Genomic DNA, 23,937 nt, shown 5'->3' on the forward strand with positions numbered 1-23,937 from the left:
GACAAATTTAACACTACTTAGCAGCAGAGCATGCTCTATTTGCAACAACGCTCACAATAAAATACAATGCTGCACTGCGGCAGGTCTTTAGAAATGATGGACAAGATTCCTTTCTTCAGCCAATCACACCTGGCTGGAGGTTCTGTAGTGAGTGCTGCAGTGTGCGATGATTGGCCGGCTTGTTTACTAGTGCTGGAGTTCAATGCTAATCTCTGGGTGATGTAGCGTGATGTATTTGCAATACACTTTATGTTTGTATTGTAAAGTTAGTTATTACGCTATTACATCCAAAGAAAGCCAAACTTGTGCCCCACTCCTAGTGCGAAGCATGAATTAAATGCCGTTTTCACTGTAAGTAAATAAAATGCCATTACATCACAGTGATCTGTCAGTCTTAGCTCAGTCCTCATGTGTCTGTATCTACGCCCTCTTTGCAGTGGTGCTGCATGTAGTTTTGATTAATCTCCTGTGTGTCTGTGTCTGTGTGTGTGTGTGTTGTCATAATCTCCCAGTGCCATGATCAAAGCAGGTAGGCCTGTGGTCACACACTCACTCACTCACACACACACGACAGACAAACATTCCTCCAAACGGTTGTTACATGCCAGAGTCAAATTAGTCCATGGGCTTTTTAAGTGGCACAAAAGGTTCAAATTAGAGACAGGACTTTGAAGCCGTACAGTTTGCAGGGATGCAGTCTGTAACCCCTCGTGGTTTTGGCCTCCATATCATTCCCTCAGAAAAGAACATGTTCACATCAAAGGTTAACTGGGGCATGTGTACTGTAACTTGTCACCAACATAGCCCTGATTTTCAAACAGCAGGGAATTGGGACAGAATGGTATGTGAGCTGGGAAGAGGCATAGTATATAATTACATCTGGATCTGTGGGTCGCTCTCAAGCCTGTATATTATAGTTTTGAAACTTAAAAAGGCATCGTTGTTATTATTATTATTAGTGTAAATTGTGTTCATATAGTCAGAGCTCACCCACACACATCAGACTTAGTTTCGTGTACGACTTGTTCTGTGACAGTGACCAATAGGAGCTCAGACCGCTCTTCTGAACTGTGAACAAACAATGATGTTGTTGGTGCTGACAGGTGGAGTAGTGAAGTCGGTCGCAGGCACTCCCTTCCCAGTCACCTTTGTACATTTTGCAAATCATAAAGGATGATTAACTGTGATTAGGGGTTAAGGGGTAGGGGTACAAATTTCCTCAAATTTATGCCACCCTAAAAAATAGACGTCTTCAGTTTATTTGAAAAAATAAAAATGTAGGCAATCATAGATCATGTGTCACTCTATGATCTCCTAATATCAATGCGGGGGTCATCTCTGAGTATGATAATGACATTTTCATCATCATTTCATGTTTATTTATTTTCCAGGGTTCTCTTTTTCAAATCAGTCAGCCAAGGAAACCAAAAACTCAGCTGGCACCCTAAAATTCAACTGAGATCCATCATCAACATCATTTTGCAAGATAAAATTGAACCTAAAGCATTGGGAGCCTTTGGGTGCTGCACAGAGCAACGGCCTATTGCATTGCACTTAACATAGGCTGTGCTTCTTTGTTCAGCAGGCTTAGAGAAGACAGAAGTATAGAGAGGGATGAGTGTGTATATTTATCTAACTTATTGTACTCTGATATCAGCCAATAGTCCTGGGAATAATCAGAAACACTTGTTCCTTTCTTATTTTCTTTTCCTCCATTCACAGTATTACAATATCATTGAATAGCAGAAACACAGAAGAACTGTTTAGTGGGACTGGAGCCAGACCTTGATTGATGATGATCTTAAAGAATGTTGAGTGGATTCTTTTTTTTATTTATTTTTTTATTCTCTGCTGCTTATGCCGAGTCATATTTCTGGGGGATATGAGACCAGCTGGAATTGCGTCTTTGTCCAAACTCTCAAAATGAGAATTAATGGTTTGAATCATGTATAGAAGATCTCAACCCCACATGTAGACAGCTTATACCTCACCTATCTCAGTAGTGTGTGTGTGTGTGTGTGTGTGTGTGTGTGTGTGTGTGTGTGTGTGTGTGTTTGTTTTTGTTTGTGTGTGTTATAGTCTTGTCTCCATCTTCACCTTTCCTGACACTTGTGTGCCTCGTCAGCGGCTATGTGAAGTGACAGGCCACATCCTGGGGCAGCTGGCAGGAGCTGGCACGCCGCAAAAGAGCAGCACAACTCCATGATAACACACACACACACACACACACACACCCTCACCCTTCAGGCCATTCCCCAGTCTTAATTCCTAAACGCATTTGCTCCAGTTCCTGCTGAGGCGCTGCAGGGGAGACTGTTGGGGCATAGAGGAGGGGCAGGATGCATGGAGGACTAGCTCTTCACACACTATTACCCCTAACAGACACACATACACAGAGTAATCTACCACCCCCGACATACACACAGTTAAAGTTGACAGAGCTGAAGGGATCAGGCTGGAACAGGCTGGTAGTGCCCAGTAAAGCCAACGCACACCCACTGGCAAAGAGGTGGAAAAGGTGGCAATGGCCACTGTCTGCTAACGCTGTGTACAGCTTGGAAAATTGTCCCAAAAGACTGGCTGGGAAAGTAATGGAGGCAGATGCCCTGAGCATACCCATAGACAAAATATAACCGTGTTAAAACAATATCTCATTCGTTGATAACGATCTCAAAGATGTCAGTTAGTACACATAAAAACGTGAGTAGGGATCCCAGATGCCACCAATAACAAGTGATAGTAAAAATTGATAGTACAGTCTGCAGCTTGAAATTTCTTGCCTTTTACTGGCCATAACATAAACCGGTTCTGTGGTTCTATGTTGAGGAACATTGACCGTATCACTTGTACACAGGAATTTACATTCAGAATGTGCCCATAACACTGTCAATATTAGAAGGTACTGTAAAGTTGGTATCTGATTTCTGTTCAGGTCCATAATCTTCTGAAGTTATTCTTTGATCATCTAGTTTCTAATTAAAATAATTGTCATTATTGTTTGACAGTCCTTGTTTGGGCAAAGTTATTGTCCAGCTCCTAACATATAACATCTGAGAGATTTGACTTCTTGTTCAATTCAGGTATTGTTTTGGCGGTAATTGCGGAAAATGGCAGCTCTGTCATTGCTGCCTGCTATGAATGCAGTTCAGTAACATTTCATTAAGCAAAAAAGTTAGTAAACTGGATTCAGGTTAGAATGGCAACTCCAATACCCTCACTCACATAACTTTTCAGTTTTGTACCTCGAGGCTAGTGCTGGGCACCATTAACTCTATGGCTGGATGTTCTATGTATTATAACTGAAGGAAACAGCTCAATAGCTTCAAATTTTATAAAAAACATATGTCAACTTCACTCTGGTTTCATAGTAAAACATTTACCTTCCCACCAAACCATATAATGATTGCTTTGTGTCACAGATAGACACACTCTTTTTTCACCTGATTACATTTCACACTTGTTTGTATTGATAACCTTGTGGGAACTCAAAAATTAGCCTTCAGATATCACACTGAATTTAGCTGCAACTCCCCCTGCCCTTGGCTTGGCCCTCTGGGGATTTTGAGAGGAAGAAGGAGCGAGGGCCAAAGATGAAAGTGTCTGGGGATCTCAGCAAAATCAAAAACAAATCTCTGGGAGCGTCGGGGTCAGCCTTTTTGGTCGACAAGGGCTTTGAAGTGCTCGGCCATACAGTTAATTGTCAGAGCTGGGATTAGAGAAAGGTGGTAACAATTTAACCCAAGCAATGAGAGGGCTGAAGGCCACTGCTCAGGCCTATCAGGTGTTTGCAGATGTTGTGTTTGCCTCAGGAAAAGCGTCAGCAAACTTATGGAGATGAGAGGAAGGCTTAACCGACCCATAATACTTTGTTTGCTCAAGCCTCCATCACATTGTAATTGGCTGGGAGGGGGAACAGAAGCCAGCTGATTGGACAGCTGGTGCACTTTATTGTTGCTGTTGTGGATGGTATGCTAGTCCTGTGTTCCTTACGATGAAGACAGTTTCCATTCCCGCACAGTGATCATGAACCTGACAGACAAAACATTTTGTTGCCAAGAAAAACATCAAAAAGTAGCAATAAACTAGTTACTAGTCCTACTAGTCCACAGTGTCTGCATCAGTGATGTAATGTTTCCCATCTTGCAATCTTACTCTTAATTCCTCACAAGTGCTCACAAGTACTCATCCATTCGTTCAATTCACAAATACAAAGCTGACCAATCACAGCGCAGTATAGGACTCGCTCTGATGGAGGTCTGACACTTTCATGGCTGCGTTCCATTGAGTCTAATGTAAAATGAGTCATTGTCTAGCTTTTTTTGGCTGTATTTTTTTAACATATGGTCAAATGCTGTTCCTGGGGCTCTTGTAATGATTACAGCCGCTACCCAGAGAGGTTGATAGGAGAAGTACAATTTATTCTCTTTCCAAAACCTGAAATAAATCCAGCAAAATGTCGGCTGTGGATTGTTCCTAATGTGATGTTAGTTAGCTAACGCTAGCTAACTTCCTACTGAACATAACGTTATATGTGGCTTACCAGCTGTACAGGAACAGTCTTGATCCTTAATATCGTTGTCTTTTGTCTCAGTCGTCGGGGATGCAGTGGTTCACTAGACCTTAGCTTCTGTCTTTCATTTTTTTTTCACGTCAGTTTGACAGCCTGAATACAACCTTCAAATGTGCAACTGCAAAACTGTCTGCTTCTTTCTGAGATCGCTTTTTCCAACAAATTTGTCAATATTTCTCCGGGGAGTGCAGTAATAGACAGTGGCAGCGCTGACAGTTTGTCGGACTTAGCAACAGTAACTGAGGGGGGCGGGCTTAACAAAGGGTCAATTGTGACTTGATCAGTCACTGTAGGTGTGGGAGATTTGTGTGTTTTTTCTGGATGTTTCACTGGACACGCAACACAAACAATTGTTTAAAAAGCAAAAGTCGATGTGATCATGCGTGTTTAAATGTTACATAAATTGACATATTTTTAGAAATGCTGTCTTCAATTTGCTGTTGGTGCATCTCTCTTATGAAGCATTTGGCTTTGGTGATGGTCTGCAGTTTTGTCACAACCTGCTGCCTGTGAAAACACGCACACATTACTGTCAAGTTGTGATGCAGCTTCCCTTATGTCTCTTTCTTTCTGTATATCCTGATGGTCATGACAGGTGATGTCTTTTTTTCTGCTGTGGTGTGTTCAAGACGTGCCGGTACCTATCCTGTCTGTCACCTTTGCTTTCTGTAGGTTCTCTTCAGGTGAAATAGGCCATATTTGACCCAGAGCTGAGTTTGCATTTAGAAAAGACTTGAACCTGTTTGCTCAGTCTTTTCTCTTTTCTTTTCTCTTTTCTACCTGTCTGCATGTATGCTGATTGTTTTCTACAGCTCCGCAGTGCATGCCGATAGACCTCACACTGTTTTTGCGCACACCAGAATCTGTCTTGTCAATTTTGGTATATCTGAAGGACATGTCTTCCTTCCTTAGAGTCTTTTGGTTTCCCACACTATTTCATAGTAAATGCCAATTGACATTAAAGGTTACTTGTGGAGTTTTTGACCTTTAGTAACACTATGGGACACTTCTATGAATGGCTCCCTATTTTGTCATGCATGCGCACATGCACTTGAATGTGAACATAGGTAACGCAATGTGAACATAGGTAACGCAATACACAGTCCCGCCAGTGGTTCCTCCCTATTCCAGAGTTGAACCATTGTCAGGATCGAAGTGCAGACATGCGCAGCAATGCACCAGAAAAGGCAGGAAGGAAGCAGACTGCTAGCAAGTAAACATGGTTGTAAACAATGTAGGTTTTTAAATACAGATGTTTTATGAGGAGGGAAATGCTTTCACCTGTAAACATCACTTTTGTTTGCGTACAGGAAAACTACCCAGGGCACCTTTAAGAAAGTACCAATGTCAGCAAAGATTCCATAGAAATTTTTATGGCTACACGTTGTGGGCAAAAATATGAACTAGCTTGAGGAAATTTGCCCAAATGTTAACTTTTTCCATCAAATTTGCATCACTATACTTGCTTGATTTTGTTTTGTTGTCAAAGTTCTAGAATGATTTAGAGTTAGTTGATACAGAGTTTGTCCATTATTAGCCACAATCTATTTCCCACTTTCACTTCAAAGACCAAAGAATAAATCCATCTTATCATTGATACTGAACGTATCATTGACGAGGCTTTTAGTGCCAACATTACATAAATTACAAATGTATTTGTTTCACAATACCTGCACGTCAATGATGGTTAAGGTACGGTTAGGTATACAAAACAAAACACTAAGGTTAGGTGAAGATCTTCTTTTTTTCTAAAGTCATACCTAACTGAATCAAACTCTGCATGAAGGTCGCTGACGCTTAATGTCCATCCACCAATTCAAAAGTTCAGTATGAAGATAATTCTCAGGGATACTGGGCTGGGATAAACAGGACTAGTGAACAGTATTATTTATTGCTGGTGTTTTCAGACAATGTGTCAGTTTTTGATAACTGCTGCCTAATTGGTTCTCACTAGTTACTTCTGTAAACATAACACATTATACCAAAAATTCACAATCTGACTAAATGCAGTCATGGGGATTCAAAGTCTCTCACACAAGTAGACAGTCATTTATCAAGAGATATACTCAAATTGTGAACTCACGGTTAATTGTGATGGCTTTTATGGCCATCAGTTATGGTACCCACAGGAACAGTGATGACAGTAGATGTGTGTGGCCGTGTTTCTGCTGACCAAACAAAGGCTGACTGCCCTTATAGGTGGTAGTGACAGCTGTGTATTGTATAACTGGTCCGGGCTTTGTGATTAGGCGTTAATGGAAGTGAGGCTGAGTTTTGTTTAAGGCGTCTGAGTCTCAGATTTGATTGGCACACAATGTAAATGGCCACACATGACCCAACCTCCTGCTGGGATGGACAATAGGCCTGTTGTTCCTAAAACAGTTCGCCAGTTACAATTACAGCTACGGCTATGGGCCCAATATTGGGTTGCGGTGTATATCGTATGTGTATTGATAGTATGTTACTCTAGGTCATTTTTCACCTTATTTTAGGCTTTATCTACTTCTTTGAATCTGCTTCCTGTTTCTTCTCTTCTCCACAAACACAAACACACCTAGCCTGCATTGGCTTTATTATATTGTGTTGAAAAGTATTATTCATCATATTTTAATATGTTATTGAAGCCCAAAATAGATGGGAATAGGCTCAGTATTAGGGCTGTAACGGTTCTGAAACTGAGACTGAGCTGCAACACACCCGCTCCCTGGACTGTTGAGCTGTCGTCCGCACTAAAATGGGTCACCAAATATACTTTGGCAGCTGCTAATATACCTGGGAGGCCCATCTAAGTAAAGTATATATCGAAAACACTGTATTTAAAGTTAGTGCAAGCCAACATTTTGTAAATACCTCCCTTGACCTATTTTATTGTCTTCCAACTGCGTGTCACATGACTATTTTGGTCCAGTAATTATTGAGTGATCACGCCTGCCAATGATTTGGTGAATTGTTACACCCTTACTCAATATACTGTAGTAAGACAGGGTAAGTGTGGTGAGATGTGGGACAGACATATTGCATATGAACACATATATGTACAATATAATTCAATTGAATACAGCAACACAGACTATACAGTTAGATTCTCTGACAGCTGACAAAAGCCTGTAAGATTCTGTTCAGGTAGCAGATATGTGTTGTTTTGGAATACCCTCGAGGTGCAATTTGACAACATACAGTATATAACCGAGAAGCACTTACTTATGTTTTAATTATTTGCATTTTTCCCATCACAATTTCCCTGAGCCCAAGGTGACAACTTCAAAAGTCCTTTTTTCTGACCAACAGCGATGTGAGAAGTGGGAAATATAGAATGTTTGGCCTTTTAGCTTTATTACAGTAACTTGTATCCACACATCTTCACTTTTGACAAACTGGAACTAGAGAATATTTGATCTTGAATGTTTGTTTGGAAGGAAACCATAAATTGATTTTGAGAAATCTTGACAATGAATTTTCTGGTGATTGACTCACCGTTCAATCAACTTAAAATTTTGATGTATTTATTTGAACTTTAGTCCAAACATATACTACAAATATACAACAAACCTTGAAGAAACACACACATCCGCACTCACTCACACTTAGAGGTGAGGAGTGATGACACCCACTATCATTCTCTTTCCGTCTCTTCCCCATTTGACTGAGATGAGCCTGGCACCATGCTAACAGGTTATCACCCTCCAAAGTAACTGTAGGTTCAACATATTAGCTCTCTGTTGACTACCACAGCGCCGACCCAGTCCTATGGTGCCAGTCTAGCTGGATATCAGCAGGACACGCTGCCTCTCTGGCACCACAAGGTCCATTTAGCTGAGGCTTTCATCCCCCTCCCCACCCACCCAGCAGTTTTAGAGCCTTTCTTTCACTTTTTTATCTCCTCCACACACATCTCCGCTGTATCTGCTCTCTGTGTTTAGTTCACATTCACAATGGTTTTTCATTTTACTCCGCTGTGAGGTAAGGCTTTTTAAATTATTTTAATTGGTAGAATAACTAAGACTTGGGTTTAAGTGCAATTCTGTCTCCCTTTTCTGACGTTCCTGATTTAATTACATTTTCTCTTTTTTGTACACCACTGCTTTATTATTTAGCTGTGATCCATCTCTTAAAAGGCTGGTTTTCAGCTATCTTTTTTGTTAGTTCGGGCTTAAATTCACAATTCACTTAGCTAAAAACACTCTTTTCTTATAGTAACCATCTTCTTCTGTCTTCATTATTTTTCTTTGCACATTTTTTTATTCATACACCTCTAATCCCCCCTTTACTCCTCCTCCCGCTTTAACACCAACCATTCTCTATCCGTGACTCTCCCCCACCCAACCCCCTCCCCCCCTCCTCCTGGGTTTCCCGGTGGGGGTGTTGTTTGTAAAGCATTATAATTTATAACGGAGCAGAGTGGATTTAATTTCAGTGTGCGGGGGCTCGCCAGCAGGGCGCCAGCCTGCAATCAGGGGAATCAGCAGCTCGCACAGGGCCTGCAAACACACACACACACACACACAGACAGCAGACCCCCGCATAGAGCCAGCTAGGATGGAAAGTATTATCAGTGGCCACAAACGGACAGTGTTTCTCGTCACCCAACTCCCTGGATGCTCCCTCCGCAGTCCGGCACCTTCTCAGCTTCACTTTCAGCCCTGCTGCAGCTGCTCTCACTCTCTCTTCCCTCCTCTGTTTCTGTGTAATTTCTCTGTCCACGTCTGGCTTACATTATATGCATCTTCCTCCCCTCCCCTTTCTCTACCTCTCTTACTCATTGTCTCTCATTACCACTCATTACCTATTTGTTGGGGGTATGAGGTTTTTTCATCAGAGACTCTGCTGCCTTTCCAAAGACAATGAAGGTTCACCAGGAGGTCAAATCCAACTATTAGTTCTTCCGTGTCCCTGTCAAATATTTGCTTTTGTCCGTCCCTCTCTCCATCCCGTCTCTTCTGCCCCGGGGGGGCCTTTTTTCCACCCTACCCATTTGCCAGTTGCAATTTCCTCTTCATAAATCCTGCTTCTGTGGCAAACTGTGCCAGACGGTGGGATGATCCTTCCTTGCAGAAGGTCAGAGACCGAACAAGAGGAGGAGGAGGAAAAGATAATGTTTCTCTTTGGCTAGTCATTTTGTTTTGCAATGGACACAACTGTCAATTGGATAGTGACCCTGGAAGCTAACATGACAGACAGAAGTTAGCTGATGTTAGTGCACATACAGTAGAGCTGGATGGACAAGTCTTTTGGTTTGGATTTGAACTTTCCTCTCGAATTATGTGTACGAGTAAAATCACCTCACCTTCCACAAAAAAAGCTTCTCCTGCCTTCGACAGGCTGCTGAAACCAATCACTGTCAAACAATTACTAAAGGTGAGGAAGAGCAGCAAAAAGGAAAGCAAAAGATGCACATTTCAGGGTTCAAATAATACCATTTGGGGGCATCAGTTTTGTACAAAACCATGCAAATGTGAAGAAACATTGTATCAGACTGAATCACTTTGAGCACATGCTTGAATGTGTTTTCACTACAACAGAGTATGGTCACGTACATATGCACAGCCTCAAGCACTCCGTGGTTGTGGCTGTTACATTGTGCAGGTCAGAATCCACAAACAGATGCTGTTCCGACACTGCAACCCAAATCTGGTTCAACACTTGCTCTAGGTCTAGACACATGCAGGTGATGCTGTTAGGAATCGGTTATCAGGTCTGATGTAGGTCTTTCCAAACACATACCACTGACCCAGTTTTTCGACTGCTAGTTCTTGTGCAGAGCTGCAATGATTTACTGGGGGAGCTTCCAAAGATGCTACAGGTGCATCTTCAAGCTCTAACTTCTCATTAGTATTCACCATAATGCTAGCTACGTGAGCTGGAGAACTCGACTAGCATGGTTTAGCTTACAGAACAACTGGCCGACTTCCATTCTGGATCTTGCACTTTTTAATTGATGTTCCAAATGCTCCACAGACAGACTGTAATCATTTGGTTGCTACTCTAAAGGGTTTCCTTTAATATTGAAATTGTGTCCACACTTAAATACATTTTATATTTACCTTTACTTTGTTTTTTTGGCATTTACTAAGGACTCAGGTTTCCAAATCAAGATTTTTTGTCATTTGTCATTATTGGCAGAAGCACTCTCTTATTTCTTTAATTTAGTTGGGAATCTTCTTCTGCCCTTGTATTATATTTGTATAGAAACCCAAACAGTTCACTTGTGTGGTTGGCCATTGTAGGTGCCAGCTGTATAACTTGTTTTGCAGTGCGACACATCAGTAAATCTCACCTCATCTTGCTCGTATTAGTTTGTTGCATTGCCGCTGTGCTTTATCCTCTGGGATGCAGATAGTTTTAATCTGAGGCCTTAGCCACTGTGTTGTTCTGTTCCTGCTATTATATTAGGATGATTGGACATCTGCTGTGGGGGTGCTAAGCTGGGAACACTAGTCCAATCTCCAATAGGACATTTGTCTGATGGTAGCAGCATCATTGTTGCACAGTGTGTGTACGGTGCAGATACAGCGTGATATAATGAGAGGAATACAAAGAGGTTGCGTTTTGATCAAAAACTTGGAAAAGTATATTAATATCCAAACATGTGCTGTTATGTGTGATTGAGCATTTCTGGTGTACATGTGTTATTGTTCACTATTTAGAAGTCAGCACCATCTTTCTCCATTTAGTATAATTAATACCCTGCATTTCCACTCGTCGTGGATTTGCTTGCCTTTATCTAACCCCAACTAACGACTACAAGAAATGCTTTATGAGCTCAGAAGAATAACATACAAGAACAACACACATATACACACACACACTGCAAAAGGTTCATCATCAAAAGGCCACATTTAGCTCATTTATATTTGCTGGACATTTTTGAACCACATGAATTGGACAGGAAGCAGGTCATTTCTCTCCCTGTTGCATGCTCCAGCAGCAAAGGTTCAGAGGAAGGGCTCATATCATAAAGGCTTGCCTCAAAACACAAGGAATAAGAAAATCATTCAGTATAGAAAACCAAATGCTAAAAGATACAAATGCAATTATTATTGCTTAGTATTTACATTTTGAACGCTGGTTAGGTGATAACAGGCAAAAATCTTTATCTCAAGTAAAATAAAGAGAACCTTTGCTGCATGGTTAATATAAATAATTATTTTCTTGATTAATCATTCAGTTTAGAAAATGTCAGAAAATAGTTCCAAATGCCACTCACAATTTCTTGTAGCCCAAGCTGATGCCATTATATAGCTTGTTTTCTTCAATTGACACTCCAAAATCCAAACATTCAAGGTACAACAAGGCACAAGGTTGTTTATTTGTCATTATGCAACACAAGGTTGTAAGAAAGTTAGTGGTCCCTTCATGCTACACACAGAACTTAACAGATAATTTCAAATATAATCAAATATGGTAACAAAACATAAAATAAAACAATACATATTATGGCAGAAAATTGTGTCCTCTATTTAATCTTTTATGTATGTACACACCCAGAACATTCCACAGTGCATTTTTTAATTTGCGTCTGTGAGAAATGAAACGGCAACAACAGGTTGATAATTTAGTTTAATCTTCAAATAAAAGTCTCACATTTGGTGTCCACTTTGACTGCATTTGAGCACCAAGCATCATTGATGGAAACACAGAGTCCACTTCCTTTCATCTTGCTGGAGTCTTGCGCTCTGACGGCTCAGAACATGGTCCGGTTTCCTGTTGCTTGGCCAACATGAGTCCCATTTTGTCAAGACCAGACCTTTAAGAGTCCAAGCTGGGCCAACATGGCTCCTATCTCGGCTCTCTTTCCTCTGGGTGATCACAGCACCCTCTGTAGAACCTGGTCCGGTTGATCGGGCCGGGTAGATGCGAACCCGGGTCTCTCACACCAATTTATCTTATCCATTGCACCATCACCACCCCGCATCATCTAAGGTCCGCTGCTCTTTAATCCAAAAACCCCATCTTCCTTTTCCAATGACTAATTTCTGTCATAAGACACGTTTTAGCATTTAAGCCAGAAAAAAATGTTGAAAAGCAAAAGTGTAGCGAGGTTTGAAGTAGCTACCGGCTGCTGCAGTTGCCATGGCAAACATGCTCAATTTATGATAACTTAAAACGAAGAATAGCAGCTAATCCTCGCAATTTGCAAACTGAAGTTATAGAATATAGGTTATTGTAAATGTATGTCTGCTAAATCGTTTCAGCTCTTCATCCAGTCTCCATTTTCCCTTGTTTCCCTGTTTTTTGCCCCCTCTCTATTAACCACTACCAAAAAGAAGACAGAAATATGGAAACAGAAATTGTTTTTTCAATTCTCTCTAGTGGTGTCTGTTGATGCAGGTAGTTCTGGTTAGATTTGTCCACATTTTGAAAAATCTGTGTAAGATTCTTGCCTCCACCCCAGTAAAATGGAGGTTTATGGAGTTTAGTTTGTACTTATAATCTACATAACACACTGTGTACAGTTTTCTTTAAAACCAAAACTATCTGGATGGCTTGCCTCATACAAAGAATGAATTATACATATTAGGCTACATACTGCACAGGTCCACACCCTGAATAAGGAGGTCCGTCATCTCACTCTCACTGGATAGTCCTAGTGATTGTAGCTATACCATATCTCAATGCATTTACATTATGAAATCTACTGTTGGTCAACATAAAATATGCTGAAGTGTTAGCAAATATCTACGGTTTACCCATTGACGATAAGTAACCACCAGTGCAATGAATTTCATAAATAAAGGCTGCATTCCATTTAGGTGTGCCAGTTACAGGGCCCCGCCATTGTGTATGCCGCCTCACTGGCATACCTAAATGGAAGTGACTTATCATTAACTGCAACTGCTATATCAAGTCAACATGCCTGCACAGAAAAGGCAATTTCCCCCCAAGGTTTTGAATCACATTACACTTTTGTCTTTGCAGAGTGGCCGCTGTTTACCGAGAATGAAACACTGTTAAGTTTCAAGTTGGTTCTAATGGCTCTTTGTATTACTCTTTCTGGCTTTTTCACTGGAGTGATTCATTAACGTGGGGGACACTTTCCTCCAATCATATTTGTTTATTCTGATAAATGCGAGTGTTGCCGGGCAGATTGTGGCTGCCAAAAACACTTCTCTGCCAATGGAAATAAACCTAATGACCTTGGTTGCCTTGCCAACTTCTAAAGACAGTGTGTGTGTGTGTGTGTGTGTGTGTGTGTGTGTGTGTGTGTGTGTGTCACTCTAATGGATATAGAGTTGTAGTTGTTTCATTTAAGTCAGAGTTATGAAGTGTTATGGAGCCCTTTTAGGTTTTAACCTCCCTTGGCAGCAGTTAGGATCTATATTACAAAGGTTAGAAGGCTTTACAGTCATTCATTTTTGCTTTCTTTTTTCTTGTGCATGCATGAACAGACACAACCACACACACTTGAATGAAGCTGCACTGGCCATGGCCTTTATACCTGAGCTATACTCAAATTTAATCAAAAGTCCTAATGGATTCTGTGTGGGACGTTCCCTTCTGTGTGTGTGTTTGTGTGTAGGCAGGCCAAAGGGGGCCTTAGAGGCAGCAGCGGTTGATTGGAGGGCACATGTGTGATGTGGCTGAGAGATCAAACACACACTCTTGATGAATGTGAGAGTGGAGGGGACAGCGCTCCTTTTTTCCGCTTCTGATCAAGGTTGGGGTGTTCACTGTTCATTACACACACACACACACACACACACACACACACACACACACACACACACACTCACTTTATATAGTGAGTCACTGACAGTAAGAATACTGGTCAAGCACATTTATATTTTGCCACTTATCTATAGTTCTGCAGCATGTGTGTGTGTGTCTGTTAGTTTGTGAGCTTGTTGCCAGTAATGAGGTCAATCTCCTGTGTGGAGCTAAAACCTCTGTGTGTCTTTATCTCTGTTACATGGGCAGAGGATTATTCTCATCACTCTCAACACCACTTTCACTCTCAGCTGTCTCCCACACTCGGTCTCCATTGCTACGCACATTCAGCAACTGCTGCCGTCTCTATTGACTTTTTTAAGTCAGTAAATGAATTCCAGGAATATATGGGATATCTCTTCCAAGGATCCATTTGCATTCCATAGATGTTGTGGAATATGTGATGATTTCATGGAATTTATAAAATTTTATGAATGTTGTGTACCTACGGAGAAGCTAAAAAAAATACCCTTAAATTCTCTGTTGAAAGGACTTGTGCTGAATAGACGTATGAAACTTAGATATGAACACTGACAACCTGGGTTTAACACACAAACACCTCAATTTCCCACGGAAGGTTATTTTAGTAAAATGTTAACTGTAGTTTAAAAAAAAATCTATTTTAAACAGGTTGAAATTAATAATTTACCCCTGTAAGTTCAAAGGTTATTAATGAGTGAAATTGTTTTGTTTCATTTTTTTCATTTACAGCATGTAAACATTTAAATAAAACGTGTGAATTTGTTCATAGACAGGCAAATCTGTATATAAGCTTAGCAAAATCAGACAGCAGTGTATAGGGAAATTACATTTTGACCGTGCTCGGTAACCCAACTTTATTATCTACGTCGATATTTTGTCAGGGTTTTGGGCTATTAAACTCTCTCTTAATTTGCAAGAAAATTTAGAATGAGGCTTGAAATGTTTCCCATATCAATTACAAAATGATACTTGGGTTTCAGTAATTCATAATTTTGTAGAGAGATTTCTCATTAGAATGGATAGATAATTTTAGGGCTTTCAGCTCTATCAGACACACATACGAGTGACTATATAAAGTGTTCCGTGTCCCTTGAATCAAGGCCGTGATCCAAATGAATAGTCAATAATAGAACTATTATACGCTTGGAGAATGCAAGAATAACCTGCTAAGGAACCCCCGCTGGCTTGTACCTGACTTAAAAACACATGTTGGTTGGCCTCCAGTCTTGATTTAAGAGCAACTCCCCCTGTCTTTGTCATTGGTTGCTTCAGAAATCACTACACATTGCACAGTAGCCAAACGATCTTCGTGGCGTGCCTTTACCAGCAGCATAGCCAGAGCATGTTCCTGTTGAACTAATATATAGCATGTAAGTGCTTGTCCAGTCACTGGACAAAGTGTCTCATAATCAAGATCTGTTGTGCTGCCCTGGGTAGAATTTTTATTTGAAATAATGGTTGGGTAGAGAGAGCTTAAGGAACTTTTACATATATATGTGTATTTATACTTTTTTGCCACTTTGGCAAAATATAGTAGGTGGCGTTGAGTATTAACCAGCAGCCTGTCAAGTAAAGTGTTTAGATCTTACAAATGTGTTGTGTTTCTTTGGACAGATGGACGCTATAAGGCAGAGATCCATACACAATTACAGGTCCGCTATTAAGGCCATTATCAATATGGGCGGGTTGTCTAAATGTCTCTCCCTTGGTGTCTAGAGTGCAGGGTTGTTTTGGTTTATGTTCTGCTTGTATTTCTGTACATGCCCATGTGCACTTTTTTGTTGCACAGGCACACACAAACGCATGCACACGTGTCTGTCTCTCTTTGCAGTCTGTTTCACCATAATTGCTAACACCCCCCTGCCCTCTGTTCACTTCACACATGACGTGGCCCACCTTTTCACCCATCTGTCAGAACTAGTGTGTGTGTGTGTGTGTGTGTGTGTGTGTTTGTGCATTGTGAGCTGTCATGCGAGGCCGGAGCGGTGTTGATCAACGGGCCAAGCCGATGGCATATGGCCATGTCCTGGGGTGCTGTGGCATGTAGGAATGCAGGCTAGCAAACTGAATGGACAGGAACTCGTGCACATGGCTGTACGCATACTGATGTGCCAACATTACATATACAACTCGAGTTATGAGCATTCATTTCTCTCTTTCTCTGCCTCCTTCCTGTCTGACAGCTATCATCAGTCAGTGCCAACACCACTGTGACATCTCTGAACAAAGTGTGGGAGGAGTTATCTGTTGTATGTTAATTGGGTATACTGAAGTATTCTTGGTCAGCCCACATTTTGAGCAGCCAATGGCAACTCCTCCCATCAGTTAGGCTGCACAGTGACAAACACAAAATGACTCTGCTCCTTCTCCTTAAAACTTTTAACTGCAACAGTTCCTTGCTTTTCCCTCATTATTTATTCATATACTGATTGACCATTGACTCTATGGTGTGTGGTTTCTCACAGTTTTACGGATGCTGAGACTTTATCTAATGGGCTGGGTGTTTGATGCATTTCAGTTTGTGCTGCTCATAGCCATCTCCTTCATGTTTGCTTTCTATGTTTTCGGTTCTACTTACTATTCCAAAGATGAACATCATATGCAGGGATCAAATGTTTACCAGATCCTATGTGCTACAGATCATAGTACAACCAAAGGTATGTTGTTTTTACAGGGTGTCATGCCAATGTGTAAGGAAACAAACAGGAAATCAATAATTCAGTAGGCTGAACATCCAGTTAAAGATCTCTCACTGCTGATCCAACATGCCCAATAGGGTGAATGACCATCTATAATGGCTGCCTTCTGCCAACGGTGCCAGAAACACTGTATAAAGAACTATGGGCAATGGTCAGCCGCTGACCCAGTACAGAGCAGTCTGGGCATTTTGTCACTAATGCGTGATCGTCTCTTGAACAGATGTATCCATGACCAGGAGGGCACCAGCCATTACCAGTGCCAACTGCTGCTGTCAATTCCACTGTGGTATAGACTCTAGGCTTAGGGAACAGCGGTTGGGACACCGTTACTAGTTAGTAGTCGTACTAGAATTACACAGTTATAGTATTTTAACCCAGTCGCCAGACAGAACATTGACATTGGACGATTGTGATGAACCCTGGATTGCATTCAGTCACACCATTTTTTTTAACATCCAGTACCAACATTGAAATTATTTCTTAATACATTATCTGTGCGTGGTAACTATAGTATTGTTTGTAGGGTAAGGGAAGATCATAGTTATGACAAATAAACTCTGGTTAAGATATTGTTAGGCAGCTAAAACACCTTGTTAGAGTTAGGGAGAGAAAATAAAGATAAATGTCTGAATGACAGCAATCAAGCAGTTTACAAAAAAACAAAAATAAATGTAGTAAATAATGCGGCATCCTAGCGTTTGCCATCACCAGATAAAAACCTTTCTTGAACAGTGGCCTAAAAGCTTGGAAGGAGCTCATATTGTTGACATTTTGAGAGTTGTAGTGTTGGACATGTGCTAATGGTCTGTCTTACAACCTGTTCAGGCCTTTGACATCATCAGCACACTTGATGCATCTGAGCAATCAGCTGGCACAGCTGGTATTATGCTCTTTCCTGACATCTCTACCTGCCCCTGATGAAGGATTAAAGTCAAACTGTGAACTTGAAACTGCAACAATGCCTCTGTCCTTATTTGGAGTAAATAGTTTTTGCAGCAGTGTACAGTATCAAAATATAACAAAATATGCGTGGCCAGAGCATTTTTATGTATTTTTCTCTTTTGTACGTTTCAACATCAACACAAAAAAACAATATTGTATCATTTGACATAACAGTTAAGTTATGTCAAATGATACATTTTCAAACCAATGCCATACATGTGGCTTCCCTTAAATGTGTTTTTGCAAATTATCAGAAAACGCAATGTGTCCATGAACATGCTACTTTGACAGCACAACAAGTGTGCTGTCTTTTCACCCTCCCTTTGTCCTTCCTTTCAGGAAACAAGTGGGAAAGGAAGAAAGAGAGTAAATATTGCACCCCACAATCGTCACAAAGTGTCATACATAGATGAAGATAAAGAAGGAAATCATCCAAATTTATAAAGCAAATCAAGGCCAGTTTGGCATTTAGACATGTTATGGAAAACTCCTCCCAGCCCACAGACAGCAGTACTTTTTCCAACAAAAGAATAATTCATCTGGACACCTTCTGTTCACAGCAAGCTGAACTTTGAATGATGACGATACAAAGATACTTCACAGTGGAATATTTCCACTGAGGATTTTTTTCACATTTGACTGACCAGCTCATGACAGAACTCCAGATCCATCGGCCATTTTTCAGCCCCTATTATTTTATTTTACATCTGTTTAATAAATTACTGGTGTTGTATTCTCTGCCTCAGCAGCAGCAGTGATTCATTTCCTTTAACCTAATGCAGATTGTCGGTCAAGATTTTAATCCAGTGATTTTACAATAGTAGTATTAAAATGACGCTTACGAAGGGATAGGATGTGAGAGCGAGTAAAAGGGAGAACATTGGCATGGCAAGCGATAAAGACTTAACCCTTGCTCCTCTGTGTTGTGGATTAAATGTAGCCTGTTTATTATGAGCTGGGTTTGGGAATAGAGGATTAAGTGGTCCCTCACCTCTACAAGAACAGCTCTGGGATTGTCATGGGATAGAGCCGATGCATTAGGACTTGGTACTTCTCATGCTGCTCACAGTGGGAACACAGAGAATGTGATCGCTGAACATGTTGACTTGACCTTCCCTTAATTAGGATTTCAGTCAGCATAAAACTGGACAATTGTCCTGGTCTGATTTAGAGATATCCTGTGTCACGGTGTGTCTAGCAACAAGTTTTCTACATATTGGTGACAGCAGGTGGCCCATGGCTGATAAACCCTCAGACAGACTAAGAAAAGGTTTTCCTTCACTGCCTGGGGGAAACATGGGGGACATCTCAATCCCCTCTACATCTGTGTTCCAAGTCCAAATGACTTGAGCACATTAAAATTATTTAAAAAACATATCCGGTACTATCAGAATGTTTCCTTTAAAGTCAAAATGAAGAAATACTTAATCAAAATTAGTTTCTAATTTAATTTAAATATTAGTATTTTTGTCAATAATCTTTTTGTTTTATTGCTCTGCCCTGCTATATATTCCTGATTACTATAACACCGTGTGATATTACAGTAGGGTAAGGCCAACATAGCTGCAATGTAGTTTGAAAACTTCCATTTACATGTTTAATTTCTGAAATTGCTTCAGTGCCTCCCTGCTCTGTCATTGCTATTGCTATGTGTTTCTGATGTGTTTACCAGGAACCAGGTTTCAGTATAGTGACAGAGTGACACATACTCAGTGACTGACAGACTAACTTGACTGCACTGCGTGTTGTACACATTGTACACGTTTTGTCACTGTCCCATGAGGCATTGTGAGTATAGAACATGTTTGTGTCATCGTTGAACATTTGTTAGCTTTACAACTTTAGGACTCATTACTTAATGCATGCACACCTAGTTAATGTACCTGCCAAATTATATCATTTTTCAATGAAAAGTTTAGTTGAGTGTATCAACAGTACTGGAGAGTTAAGTCATTGGAAGAGCATAGGTTAAAATAAAGATCAATTTAATTGTAGTAGTTTTGTCATGGCAGTGAAAGCTTTGAGCCTAAGCTTTATGATGGTGGTGTCCACGTCTAGGCTGACTTTTTATTAGCAAAGCGCAGTGTATCTGTGTGTGTGTGTGTGTGTGTGTGTGTGTGGGGTTGTGTTGGTGTTCATGTGTGTAGGACACAAATGTGTTCTTTGGCTCTCCTCTGCGGAAACAAAAGGAATGGGTGCATGCGTGTCTGCATTTGTGTCTGATGTAGTGTTTAACAGTTTCCCACTGAAGCCTTGTCAGACATGCCATACTAAACACACTCTCTCTCTCTCACTCACACACACACACACACACACACACAGAGCCTCTGAGCCATTGTTTATCACACAGCAGGGCACAGGGTCGATTGCCAGTTGCTGAGCATTGTCAGCCTCCCTGTTAGCTGGTGTGTGTGTGTGCGTGTGTTTGTGCAGACATGCTCTCAGCTGAGGGAGCTGGTTCACGGGCCGGTCAGAGCCGCCTTATTTCCTTTTAATTGACTTAAGATGGGCAAACAAGACCTCAGCAAGCACACGGTACCCATTACACTCACACACAAGAAGCACACAACGCCGAGATGCACACTAATGAAGCACACTTACTGACATACACACAACCGCAATTGCTCCTGCGTGTGTTCGCTACTTTACAGTTCCATCAGACTAAATGAGGGGGTTGTGTTTTCCCAGTCAGCACTGCTGCCTTCCAGCGGCCTGCAGTTCTGCCAGAACTCATTCACGATTTGTAATATTTTTAGTCACCTTGCTGCATAATGTCCACCTTGGTTTAGTTACGTATACCCCAGGCCAAGGTCATGATTAGATAGTAGACTGTCGTGGTGTTTAACATTCAGATTTCTGAAGCCTTTTTCACATGTGTTGGATGGACTGTTGGCTGCCTCTAAATCTAATGTAATATAGGACAGTGGTTTTTGGCATTAACACTTTGCCCAATCGCTGGCAATTCCATGTTGACTCCTTTCACACGACCGTGCTGCGGTGAGGTCAGCGAAGCAGTTAGAGCAGCAATTTGGAAAATAATGAAGATAAGCGGGAAGAGCATTCTTGGTTCTCTCGCCCCAATGATGGTTTTAGGTGGGTCACCAGTAGTAGTTTAGCCTAAGCATCCAGAGATCCCCAAGATATTATTTCCCGCAATTCAATATTTTAGTACATATTAATAGAAAACTTTACAGTCTATTTTACACAGTCCTACAGCTTATAAACTGCGACTGTAAAAACAAGACGGGGTGTTAAAGTTGAGTTAACTCTTGTCTGATAATAAATGGCATTTTTTTCATTAATGCAAATGAGAAAGTCATTCTCACTTTATTTCACATTTCTGTTGTTTTCGTTTGGCCATGCACTGCAATTCTCACCTGCCATGAGAATGTTTGTTCTCTGACATTGAATTGTCTCAGTATTCCATTTGTAAAGAATCACTTGTACAGCAGAACATGATGCCAAAATAACTTAACTTGTTAGAATTTCTGCGCGTGTTAGCGTCTTCTATAACCTGAAGTTCAGGTGCAAAAATAAATATTTTTTACACACTTGCACATCTTGAAAGAAGCTAAAGGAAGGTTGTGTACTCTGCTTGCTCTTAAAGAAGTTAAAAATAAAACAACCTGATTACTGAGACCCACCTTGAAAGCTCCAGACCCACCTTGAAAGCTCCAGGATTTCCCTATATCCACTTAAAATGTGCAAGGATACATAACAATATAGATCTGTGACAGAACATTTACTTCAGCAATTTGTTTTTGCAAATACCAGGTCAAGCGATGTGACAAAAAACTGCACAACTGTTGCCAAACATGCAGAGATTCTCGTTGTCTTTCATCACTCCCACCTGAAACAGCAACCGTGACCAGAACCAAGCATACAGAGTTTAATCATTTTGTCCATTTAGTATTTTTCTGTCTTTTAAACTTAAAATCTTATTATTAGTGCCCCGTATATCTTTTATTTCCATGAAAGACAGATTTAGTACTCAGTGAGGGTGTAAATGTTGTTTTAGGCTTTTTTAACCACAGATCGGGTTTTGTGGAAAATAACAGTGACATTCAGAAATTGACTAAATGTCAGGAAGGAGAACACTAATTCACTTGTAAGCATTTGATAGTTCAAATTAAATCATTATTATCCTGCTGCTGGAGGATAACCAGAGAATCACTTTTTACCAAGCACTAGCTATCAGCTATCAGGGGCTTACTGTGGCTGCATGCACAGCCAAACTGTCCTTTGATAAGCTGCATGCCTCACTCACTCACCTGCCCTCTCCAACCATGGATCTGCATGCGGAGGAAAAACAAGTATGCTAACAAAAGCACATACACCTATACTGTAAATCACCAGCAGTGATTTAAATCCCAACTTTTTTCTTTTTTCCCCCTGTTTGTCTCCTGCAGGTTATTCCTAAAAAAAGAAGCTCCTCGCTCTGCAAATTACCATTTCAATTGATTTTGTTTTGCTTTTTCCCCCTCGCAAGCATGCCTATCATTTTCATTGCCCCTTCATCCATCTATCCATCCACTCAGCCGTCCCTTTCTCCCTCACTACCCAAACATTGTTTTATCATTTGTGTGAGAGAGAGAAGAGGACAGGCGAGAGGAGGAGGAAGAGAAAGAGGAAGAGAGGAAGATGGCCAACTTTCTACTTGTCTGTCTTTATGTTTGTCTGTCTCATTTTTGTCCAGGTATGGCCTCATGGAAAGTGGCCATTCTGAGCGCAAGTCCATTTGATAATAACACTTTGAAATTATTATATAGACAATGTATAATATAGAAACAACTTTTTAAGTCTCAATGAAATGTCAATGAAAAGACTGAATAACAACATATTCCCAAGGACATACCAATATTTCTTTCTATCTCAGTTGCTGTCCTTGAGGTACTTTCCTCTGTAAGCTGGCACCACTGCTGTCATTACATAAACTTTGACTGAAGGCATAATTGTTAAATAGTAAACCAGTGACCCTGTTTGGGTGATCACATTCCCTCCGTAGCCTCGTCTTCTTGTTGTTAGGGTACAGTCTTCTGTAAGGCTAACCAAGATGATCTTGCTGCCAAGCTTGACAGCTTTTTTCACTGTCATGTAAATCAAACCAGACAGTAATTGGATGCTTTAGGGGGCAAATTGGCCAGAATATGTGTGTTGTTGCCCAACTGAGTCTCTGTTACTGTACATCAATATGGGTGATAGGTATCAATCAATACCAGGGTTATTACTGTCACAGCACAGGGAGCACTGGGCAATTTGTTTGGTCTAGGAGAATTGATTTACACTAAGCCTTGCTGCTGTACTAGCTACTTACAATCCACAACATAAACTGAGTGCCATAGGTTGTCGACGATAAATGAAAGGCTTGAGCGTCACCTGAACCATGTTGAGTTGGACTCGACTTCATGCTTGGTAGTGCAAGGCGGACTTGGGATCCTCCAGTCCGTTGCCAAGCATACACTCATAACACTTGCAGTTGGTTTGAACAAAACGTTAAAGGTTAATAAAGTAAATGAAGGTTAATAGTCATTATCTTAACAAAAGGAGTTCCCAACTGTTCAACTTGCAGTGGTGTTTCGTTCCTCTGTCATGTCCCCTGTCTAGGACTTTGACAAAAATGTGACTATGGGAACTTGCATATTTTAATTTGAAGTGAAATGGACACTGGTAACAAAATAAGTTACCACAGAGACTTGGAAATTACATAACAGAGGTGGAGTATTGGGCCTGATAAATGGTCATGTACAAAGTAATGGTAGTAATGTACAATTTTCTTGTTTGCCCAACTGAAAGAGGAGGAAAAAGAAGCGAGTTAGCCATTTTTATCATTTAGCCATCATCATTGTTTTGACATTTCGGTGGTAACAGTGAATTAAATTTCTTTGAATTAGTGTAGCCTGAATAATACACTACACTATATTTTCATTCAATCCTGAAGAAATTTAAGCTAAATGAGGAAAACAGATTTTACATCTCTGCTAGGGATTATACACGACTTGGAAAATGTTTTGTGAGCTTAATTTGTTTTTTAAACCTATG

General features: G+C 40.7%; 1 protein-coding gene across 3 annotated transcripts in view; it reads left to right on the forward strand.

Annotated features, from left to right (window-relative positions):
- bcas3 (BCAS3 microtubule associated cell migration factor) overlaps positions 1 to 23,937 on the forward strand; it is a 344,304-nt gene that overhangs the window by 174,303 nt on the left and 146,064 nt on the right. The window contains exon 23 of one of the 3 annotated variants that reach the window (XM_038692466.1): positions 22,308 to 22,549. The exons of the other annotated variants lie outside the window; for them this stretch is intronic. Coding sequence (XP_038548394.1) covers positions 22,308 to 22,318 — 11 coding nt within the window. The 3' untranslated portion in view covers positions 22,319 to 22,549. Of the gene's footprint in view, positions 1 to 22,307; positions 22,550 to 23,937 lie in introns of those variants that run through there. 3 annotated transcript variants of the gene reach the window in all.

The sequence above is a fragment of the Micropterus salmoides genome, unplaced genomic scaffold (genome assembly GCF_014851395.1).
Source record: "Micropterus salmoides isolate LMB-PRFRI ecotype aquatic unplaced genomic scaffold, ASM1485139v1 Ms_hic_scaffold_3, whole genome shotgun sequence".
In the NCBI taxonomy this organism is placed as follows: Eukaryota; Metazoa; Chordata; class Actinopteri; order Centrarchiformes; family Centrarchidae; genus Micropterus; species Micropterus salmoides.